Genomic DNA, 9606 nt, shown 5'->3' with positions numbered 1-9606 from the left:
CTCTGCAGGCACCACTGCGGCAGGTCAACTGGAGTCGCCTGCCGACCCCCGGCAAAATGCCGCCCCCCTCAATAATCCTGGCGCCCTAGGCGATTGCCTAGGCTGCCTAAATAGTAGTGCCGGCCCTGCATCCTGCCCTACCCACTGCCTCAGACACGGGGGGGGGGGCAGAGCCCCACAGCGCGCGCACAGGCAGGCGAATGGCGCCCCCTGCAGGCAGCTCCCCTCCCCCACAGGTACTCGCCTCCCACAGCTCCCCTCCCGCAGTCCGGGCAGCAGCTAGTGCATTTCCCGCAAAGACCTCCAGACCACAGAGAGGACGGCTAGAGCGGCATCTGTGGGGCTTCAAGGGAAACACGTTCCATCAGGCACCACCCAAGCCTCCGGACGCCTCAAGAGAGCCGCTCACTAACCGGGACGCGCCGCGCCCTCCGAGGTCATCCGAGATCGCACCAATCACAAAGCGCCTGCCGGAGCGCCATATTCATTGGCTTCCGTCTCTGTCCGTCATGGTCGGGAGGGGGCGATCGACCTAGGATCCCGCCCACCGCTACTTACCAGCCAGCTCCTCCCAGAGGCTCCACATCATAGACTCTAGTGGCTAGAAAGGCCTGTTTTGGTCTCTATGATGCGGGCTGCGTACCTCGTAAGACGCTATGTGATTGGGTAGGAGGGGTGTGACGACACGCGTGTCGGCTGACAGTTAGATTTGAAAATCGAGGCGGGTAGCAGCGCGCCGCGCACCAGGAAAAGGAGGGTTTCTGCCACGGGCCTGCCCTGGGAGAGTGCCAGCTGCGGACGGACGGAGTCATGGAGGCAGCGTCGGGCCCCGCGCACCTGCCCGCGGTCTGTAACCGCAAACTGGCCGAGTTCCTGCGGCAGGTGGACGCCATCGACATGGTCTGGCTGCGGGAGATCCGCGAGGAGGCCGCTAAGATGTTCAGCAGGTAGGAGCCGGCTGGGGGAGGGGAGATCTGGTCCAGCCCGGGGCGGGTTGATCCGGAACCGGGGGTAGGAGTGTGCCGGGGGGAGTTCATCCATCACCAATTCGCGGGGGAGGAATGGATGGGCTGGTGGGAGGATTGGCCGGGCGGGGCTGGCCGTGCCACGGAAGGACGAGTTTAGTCCGGCGCTGGCCAGGGACAGTGAAGCGCACCGGGGTGGTGAACGCTGGCAGTGCTGTCCGCTCTCCCCTGCTGCCCAGCCTGTCCCCGCACCCCGCCAGCCCCTCCTCTCCCCAAATAGAGACCGACGAACATGTGCAGAGACCCCACAGACAGACTGACGCCGAGAGAGGATCCCCACCCTCCACAGAGACAGGCGCACACCCGCAGATAGAGACAGATACACAAACGAAGAGACCCTCCTCTCCCACCCAGGGATCGGACATATAGAGACCACTCCTCCACCCCCATAGAGACGGACAGAGAACTCCCCTGAGGGACTCAGCTACATAGCTGGTGCCCAGTGGCTGGCTCTGTGACTGGCTGGAGCCAAGCCTGTTGCGTGACCTGTAGTATCCTGTTGGACATGGGTCCTGCTCCTCACCTGGTAGAGGCAAGACTTTGTGGCCATCCCTTTTGTTCGCCAGCTGGAGACCTACCCGGAGGGATGTGCCCAGGTGCAAGTATCTTGCCCTGGTGATGTTGATTTCTCTTCCTTGCCACTTTGTTGTTAAAACAGCAGCTGCAGCGATGAGCCCGAGCTGATGCCAAAAACACCGTCACAGAAAAATCGTCCAAAGAGGCAACTTTCAAGTGTTCAGGATGAGAACAAAGACCCAATCAGGAAAAGGTGAGAAAGGTTGTATCTGCAGGTGTTAAAGTAGACTCTCCTGATTTGGAATATTAGAGATTGTGCATTAAAAAAATATTTGTCCCTGCTGCCTCTGTCAGCCAACTCCCCATCTCCCTTCCCTGCCTCCCCCCCCCCAGGCCTGCTGCTTCTCCTGCCCACCATTGCCATGAGCTCCCTTCTGCAGCTTTACACCCCAACTCACTCTGCTCCTTTCCTCTTGGCCATGATATCCAGTAAGGCCAGCCATCGTGAAGCCCAGAGCAGGAGCCCCATGGCTAGAATGGGGAGGGAGGGGCTGAATCCCAGAGCCCACTGCCAGAGCCCCAAGGCTGAAGCCGCAGAGGTGGGGGAGGGGTGAAGTCCATCCCCAGAGTCCTGCGGCTGAAGATGGGGGTGAAGGGAGGGAGGGTGAAGCCTGCTTCCGGAGACCCATGGCTGAAGCTGGGGCAGTGGAGCTGAAGCCCAATCCCGGAGCCTCTGGCTGAATCTTGTGTGTGTGTGAAGCCCAGCCCTAGAGACCTGCAGCTGAAGATGGGACAGGGGAATGGGACTGAAGACCTTCCCCGAACCCCTTGGTGCTGCAGGGAGGGGTGCTGCTTTTCCCCCTCCTTCATCTCTAGCCAGGAGACTGTTGTGGCCACAACAAAAACCCCTGGTGGCCACATTTGAAAAAGGCAGCTTTAAAGTACAATACTGAACTGCACAGACAATGTTCTGCGTGCACATTTGTTAATATTCTCTAACTATAGCAGCCCTAAACAAACTATACATGCACTGCTAGTATTCTGTAACATAGCAGTGCTGGTTAGACTGCTCAAGAAGTTGCGCAAAGGGCATCTAAGATTCTGTGACTTTTTAAACTACAAAAATCTCAGAATTCATGCCAAGCAACCGGTCTTAACTACTGCATGAGAACTTGTGTGAAAACAGGATCTTGCTTCATTAATTCCCTTACTCACATTGCTCTCTACCCACCTAGAATCAGTTGTGACTACCTCAGGACAGAGTTGGAGACATGCCATGAATATCCATTTTCCCAATGGTGCAACGTACATTTGACTTGCTGAAAAGCTGTGTCCCCTCAGTTCTCCAACCTGGCATGCCTTTACACTGCTTTGCAGCAAGAGCAACCACTCCTGGTCTGCTCTCACACAGTCTCCAGCATGTAAATTACTCCCAGTTACACTGCATGAGTGCTATAGCCAGCCACTCATGAATTACACTGCAGAGCAACACCAGCAAACTCTCCAGTCCCAGACTGCGCTGCCAAGCACTCTCCTGGACAATACAAGCTCATATTAAGTCTGTCCTTTATTAATAGAAAATGATATGCACAAGCCTTGATACCCCAAGTGGAGTTTTCCAAACACACAGGTTTAGGTAAAACAATAGACACATTTATTAATTAGAGAAACAGATTTTAAGTGATAAGTGGTAAGGCACAAAAGAATTGGTTACAAAAGAAATAGATAAAACCACAAGCTAATTCCTAAACTTTACCAAGCTAAGTAAGATTGGAAACAAACATTGTTCTTACTCTACACCAGATGCTCCAGGCAATTCTCGGAGTGTTTGCTCACGTCCATTCCATATTAGATGTGTGCGCTTGCCACATGCACTGGTGATGCTAGAAGTTTTTTCTCTCAGTGGTATCTTTAGGGGACTGGCTCTGGTGCCCCCTGGAGTGGCACACACATGGCATAGTATAAGGGGCACTGCTGGCTCCCTCCACCCTCAGTTCCTTCTTCCTGCCAGTGACAGTGCTGGAACATCTTCTACTTAGGCTAGCTTTCTTGCTTGCTCAGTAGTTAGCAAACTGTTCTTTAAAAAAAAAAAAAAAAAGTTGTAAATAGTTGCGGTTAGTTTTAGAAAACCCTTAGTGTTAGATAAAAAGTTAATGCCGAACAGGACTCAGACAGGGGTTGGGGCATGCCCCAGTTCCCAGGCGACAAATCCTGTAATTCCTGCAGAAAACCTGTGCCCATCAGTGACCCGCACAGCACTTATCTGAGGTGCCTGGGTGAGTCCCACATAACCAACAAGTGTTTAATTTGTAAGGCCTTCAAACCTTGGACAAAGAAGGAGTGAGACATCCGTCTCAGAGCGCTTCCAGTGGAGTCTGTGCTAACTCTGGCACCAGAGCAGCTAGGGTCTGACTCTGCTCCCAGCACTGCGGCATTGGTGTGGAGTTTGCCCCTCACCAGCACCGTCGACGGACCGGTGCCAATCTCCCTCCCTGGCACCTGCCAAGTGACAGAAGACCAGGAAAGGAAGATCTCCTATGTATCGCAAGGGCAAGGAGATGGCGGGAAATAAGCCAAGACTCAAGGCGGATGGCTCCGATCCTCCTCCTGCGTGTGGGGTCCCAGCTCAGAGATAAAGTGGGCTAGCCCTCCCTGACCGTGTCTGCATCACTGGACAGTGATGTGGGCCTGAGGCAACTGGATGTCCCTTCAACACCTGAGGCCCTGCAGGCAGCACAAGATATCATGGCACTACCAGTGCCACCCACACCATCAATGGTGGTACCACAATCCAGGGGGAAATCTGCGTTGGGACCATTCTGCAAGTCCCCATCTGTGCAGCACCACTCCCCATTACAAGTGCCCAGATTGATGACAGGGGCCTCAGAAAAACCATCGGCTACTGTGTCTCGCCCCCATCCAGAGACAGTTATTCCAGAAGGGGAAACCACTCAGGTCCACCTGGATCCCGAGGAATGGCCGCTAGGACCACTACCAGAGGTGGTGGAGCCCATGGTACCGATCGACCTCATCCTCCTCGTCCCCGATGAAGTGATTACCCCTGCCTCCCCTCCCCCCAGTTCCACAAGATGACGCTAAGGCGCATCAGGAACCATTAAAACGCGTTGCCTCTAGCTTGTGGATCCATGCTGAGGAGCTGGAGGAAACATAGGACTCCTTGTTCGACATCCTCTGCTTTATGGCACCAGCTAGGGTGGCGCTATCCTTATATGAGGGGGAATCTAAAATTATTAACTCCTTGTGGCAGACCCCCTCATCCCTGCCTACCCTATTTCAAGAAGGGCAGAGCGAAAATACTATGTGCTGGTGAAGGGTCATGAATGTTTATACACCCATCTGGCCCCAAGCTCCCTGGTAGTTGTGACCATTAACGAATGAGAAAGGTCAGGCCAGCTGGGAGCAACCTGAGGGTGGAGGGAGCCAATGGTGCCCCTTATACTGCGGGATAGACGTGCCACTCCAAGGGGCACCAGAACTAGTCCCCTACAGATATCACTGAGGGAAAAACTTCCAGCACCGGTGCATGTGATGAGCACACACCCCATATATGGAATGGACACGAGCAATGCATCTTGAACACCAGTTACATAACAGGTAACTGTCTTTTCATAGTTTGCAGTTCACAGGCTGGATTTTCTTTCCGCCTGGGACCAGTCCCCTTAGTTCAATGTTCTTCAGATATTCATTGATGTTATCAGCAGAGAGATATAAGGTGGAGAGGAGAGGAGGCCTTCCCCCTCCCCCTGCCTTCTTATACTCCAACCGTTTGTACTGGAAGAGTCTTTGCTGGGTCATGGGGTCAGGCAGTTCCATTAGGTATGTGAGCTGCCAGCTATCCCTCAGGTGAATTGTACATACTTGTGGCCCCTCCCCTGCGGGCTGGTGAATGTCCAGTTAAGTATGGAGGATAGGTTCATCAATGGCTATTAGCTAAGATGGGCAGGGATGGTGTCCTAGTCTTTGGTTTGCCAGAAGCTGGGAATGGGCAACAGGGGATGGATCACTTGATACCTGTTCTGTTCATTCCCTCTGAAGCATTGTTGGCAGACAGGATACTGGACGAGATGGACCTTTGGTCTGATCCAGTATGGCCATTTTTATTTAAGTAGGTAATGGCTCTTTAACATCTTGTTGGCATGGTATCTTTGTGTCTGAGAAATTGGCTTGTGGGTGTTACCCAGAAATACAACCTATTTTAGTAACCATCATACAGCAAAATCTCATAATTTTACATGTAGTGTTGTTGAAATGTGTGCAACAGGACAGTAATGATCAGCAAATCATGAGTTTTCAAATGATACCTCAAGGTATACTTTGTAAAACTTTTATGATAGTCTTGTAAAAGGAGTACATATAGCGGTACAGACACCATCTCTTTCTGTTAATTTTCCTGCTTTTCTCTATAGCATCTCAATTTTGTCTTGTAAGTGCCCCAAACCACACATCACTAACACATAAATGTGTTCACAGCAACATCAACTTTCCGTAAATGCCTCGGGAGTAAAGAATCATGGAATCATCCACAGAAAGGTGCTTTTTGATTTTAAAAAAAAAACAAAACAAAACTGTCATCTCCAGCTCTAACCTGCAAATGTAAATGAAATGTTTGCTTTTATGTGGCTCCAGTTTGCTTCACTGTTTCTATTATTAGGTTATCAAGGAGGAGTATTAAGCGAGCATCTGCTAAACGATGTTCCAGAAGACTGCGAAGCAAAGAGGACCTGGAAATAATCAGGGCTGTGATGGAAGAGGCCTCCCCGCCTCGAAGGGTGACAAGATCCCGGGCTGTAGTTTCTGATATGCACTCTATGGCACTCCCTGAAAAGTCAGCTGTCCAGCCAGTGGAAGGCAGGGTCCCCTTAGTAGATATCAGTGTCAATGATCGCAATAGCGCTGAGTTGCATCTGAAGAGAAATCTGCCCAAGACAGGTGCTATGGTCTCCAAAGTCATTGTCCTGAGCTCAGATGATGACTCTCCCAAGAAAACTGGGATGGTAGAACTTCAGCCTATGTCTGCAGCCTCTGTGCTGTTGATTCCTGAAACTACTAAGCCAAAGGGGGCAAGAGAAGGCCGGAGTGCATCTAAATTAAAAATAGCAAATACAGCCACTAGCAAAGCCACTGTAAATAGGGAGCCTGCCACTGTGGAGATGGATGTCTCTGCTCATGGACCAGAGGGTAACCAAGGGTCAGTAAAGGAACTTTCCCAGGATTTAAAGGTTGGCACGGGGACCCCTACAGGCTCCAAATCAAGCCGTCACTCTGTTCGTCGAAGTCTGGTGTGCAGAACCTCCATGAGCTGCCGGACCTCATTGGCGGAGAAGTACTCTCTGGCCAGCAAAAGGGAAAGCATGATCCGGAAGTCTGTCAGCAGGGCGAGGTCCAAGAGAATTGCAGCTCGTCAATCATCTTTAGCCTCCAACTGCGTGATCCGTAAGTTTCTCAGGTTTACAAGGCAGTTTTGCTTTGCTCCGTTCCCAGGCACTCTGCCTGTTTTTCTTCAGCACTGGAAAGCTATAGTATAGAGTTAGTTCTTCAATGTGGATACAGCAGGTATCCTTGGGCTAGATACGTTTCAGTTAATGTCAATGTGTTTAAACGGGCTTGCTAAAAATAAGCACCAGTTCTAGAGAGACTCATCTGAGTGTGACAACTATAGTGCAGTGTTAACTTCACAAAAGCCAGCACTTCTAGCCAGCAACTGGTCACTTAAATAGTGAATATCTGTGTAGATCAGGGGTGAGTAAAATACGGCCCACGGGCCAAATCTGGCCCATCTAACATTTCTGTCCAGCCTGCCATGACTAATATTTCTGTCTGACCTCCTCTGCCCCCTCACAATCTCTGAGTCTGGGCTGCTAAAAGTCCCACAGTGCAACGGGGTGCTCAGGCATGCTGCCTGCCTGCTGTGGGCCCAAGCCACTCCTAGAAGAGGCCAGTTGCTGCTGGCGGGGGGGGCGGTGGCTCCATGTGTTGCTCCCGCCGCCCTGGCCTCGCAGCTCCCATTGGCTGGAAACCAGCCAACGGACGCTGCGGGACCAGTGCTTGCAGGTGAGGGCAGCGCATGGAGACTCGCTTCTCCCCTCATCCCAAGGGGCACGCAAAGACATGCCAGCAGCAGCTGGCCGCAGCCGCTTCCATAATAGAGGCCCAACTTCAATGTATACCCCAAATTAAGAAACACGGTAAAAAACCTAAAGAAGAGCCACCGTGGCGTAACAACCATGTAAAACAAGCCGTGAGAGATAAAAAGACTTCCTTCAAAAAGTGGAAGTCAAATCCTAGTGAGGCAAATAGAAAAGAGCATAAACACTGCCAAATTAAGTGCAAGAGTATAATAAGAAAAGCCAAAGAGGAGTTTGAAGAACGGCTAGCAAAAAACTCCAAAGCTAATAACAATGTTTTTTAAGTACATCAGAAGCAGGAAGCCTGCTAAAGAACCAGTAAGGCCCCTCGATGATCGAGATACAAAAGGAGTGCTTAAAGATGATAAAGTCATTGCGGAGAAACTAAATGGAGTCTTTGCTTCAGTCTTCACAGCTGAGGATGTTAGGGAGATTGCCAAACCTGAGCTGGCTTTTGTAGGTGACAAATCTGAGGAACTGTCAAAGATTGAAGTGTCACTAGAGGAGGTTTTGGAATTAATTGATAAACTCAACATTAATAAGTCACTGGGACCAGTGGCATTCACCCAAGAATTCTGAAAGAACTCAAACTTGAAGTTGCAGAACTATTAACTAAGGTTTGTAACCTGTCCTTTAAATCAGCTTTGGTATCCAATGACTGGAAGTTAGCTAATGTAACACCAATATTTAAAAAGGGCTCTAGAAGTGATCCTGGCAATTACAGACCGGCAAGTCTAATATCGGTACTGGGCAAATTAGTCGAAACAATAGTTAAGAATAAAATTGTCAGACATATAGAAAAACATAAACTGTTGAGCAATAGTCAACATGGTTTCTGTAAAGGGAAATCGTGTCTTACTAATCTATTAGAGTTCTTTGAAGGGGTCAACAAACATGTGGACAAGGGGATCCAGTGGAGATAGTGTACTTAGATTTCCAGAAAGCCTTTGACAAGGTCCCTCACCAAAGGCTCTTATGTAAACTAAGCTGCCATGGGATAAAAGGGAAGGTCCTTTCATGGACTGAGAACTGGTTAAAAGACAGGGAACAAAGGGTAGGAATTAATGGTAAATTCTCAGAATGGAGAGGGGTAACTAGTCGTGTTCCCCAAGGGTCAGTCCTAGGACCAATCCTATTCAATTTATTCATAAATGATCTGGAGAAAGGGGTAAACAGTGAGATGGCAAAGTTTGCAGATGATACTAAACTGTTCAAGATAGTTAAGACCAAAGCAGACTGTGAAGAACTTCAAAAAGATCTCACAAAACTAAGTGATCGGGCAACAAAATGGCAAATGAAATTTAATGTGGATAAATATAAAGTAATGCACATTGGAAAAAATAACCCCAACTATACATGCAATATGATGGCGGCTAATTTAGCTACAGCAAGTCAGGAAAAAGATCTTGGTGTCATCGTGGATAGTTCTCTGAAGATGTCCATGAAGTGTGCAGAGGCGGTTAAAAAAGCAAACAGGATGTTAGGAATCATTAAAAAGGGGATAGAGAATAAGACTGAGAATATATTATTGCCCTTATATAAATCCATGGTATGCCCACATCTCGAATACTGTGTACAGATGTGGTCTCGTCACTTCAAAAAGGATATACTGGCACTAGAAAAGGTTCAGAAAAGGGCAACTAAAATGATTAGGGGTTTGGAGAGGGTCCCATATGAGGAAAGATTAAAGAGGCTAGGACTCTTCAGCTTGGAAAAGAGGAGACTAAGGGGGGATATGATAGAGGTATATAAAATCATGAGTGGTGTGGAGAAAGTGGATAAGGAAAAGTTATTTACGTATTCTCCTAATACAAGAACATGGGGTCACCAAATGAATTTAATAGGCAGCAGGTTTAAAACAAAAGAGAGTTCTTCATGCAGCGCACAGTCAACTTGTGGAACTCTTTACCTGAGGAGGT

General features: G+C 49.6%; 1 protein-coding gene across 1 annotated transcript in view; it reads left to right on the top strand.

Moving 5' to 3' along the window:
• The first annotated feature begins 571 nt into the window (after nucleotides 1-571).
• The window catches only part of LOC115650608 (inner centromere protein-like), a 30072-nt gene continuing 21037 nt past the window's right edge, over nucleotides 572-9606 (top strand). The window contains exons 1-3 of the mRNA XM_030560802.1: nucleotides 572-947; nucleotides 1684-1794; nucleotides 6214-6995. Coding sequence (XP_030416662.1) covers nucleotides 811-947; nucleotides 1684-1794; nucleotides 6214-6995 — 1030 coding nt within the window. The 5' untranslated portion in view covers nucleotides 572-810. The remainder of the gene's footprint in view (nucleotides 948-1683; nucleotides 1795-6213; nucleotides 6996-9606) is intronic.

Source organism: Gopherus evgoodei, chromosome 4 (genome assembly GCF_007399415.2).
Source record: "Gopherus evgoodei ecotype Sinaloan lineage chromosome 4, rGopEvg1_v1.p, whole genome shotgun sequence".
NCBI lineage: Eukaryota > Metazoa > Chordata > Testudines > Testudinidae > Gopherus > Gopherus evgoodei.
This window is presented reverse-complemented; position numbering and strand designations above follow the sequence as displayed.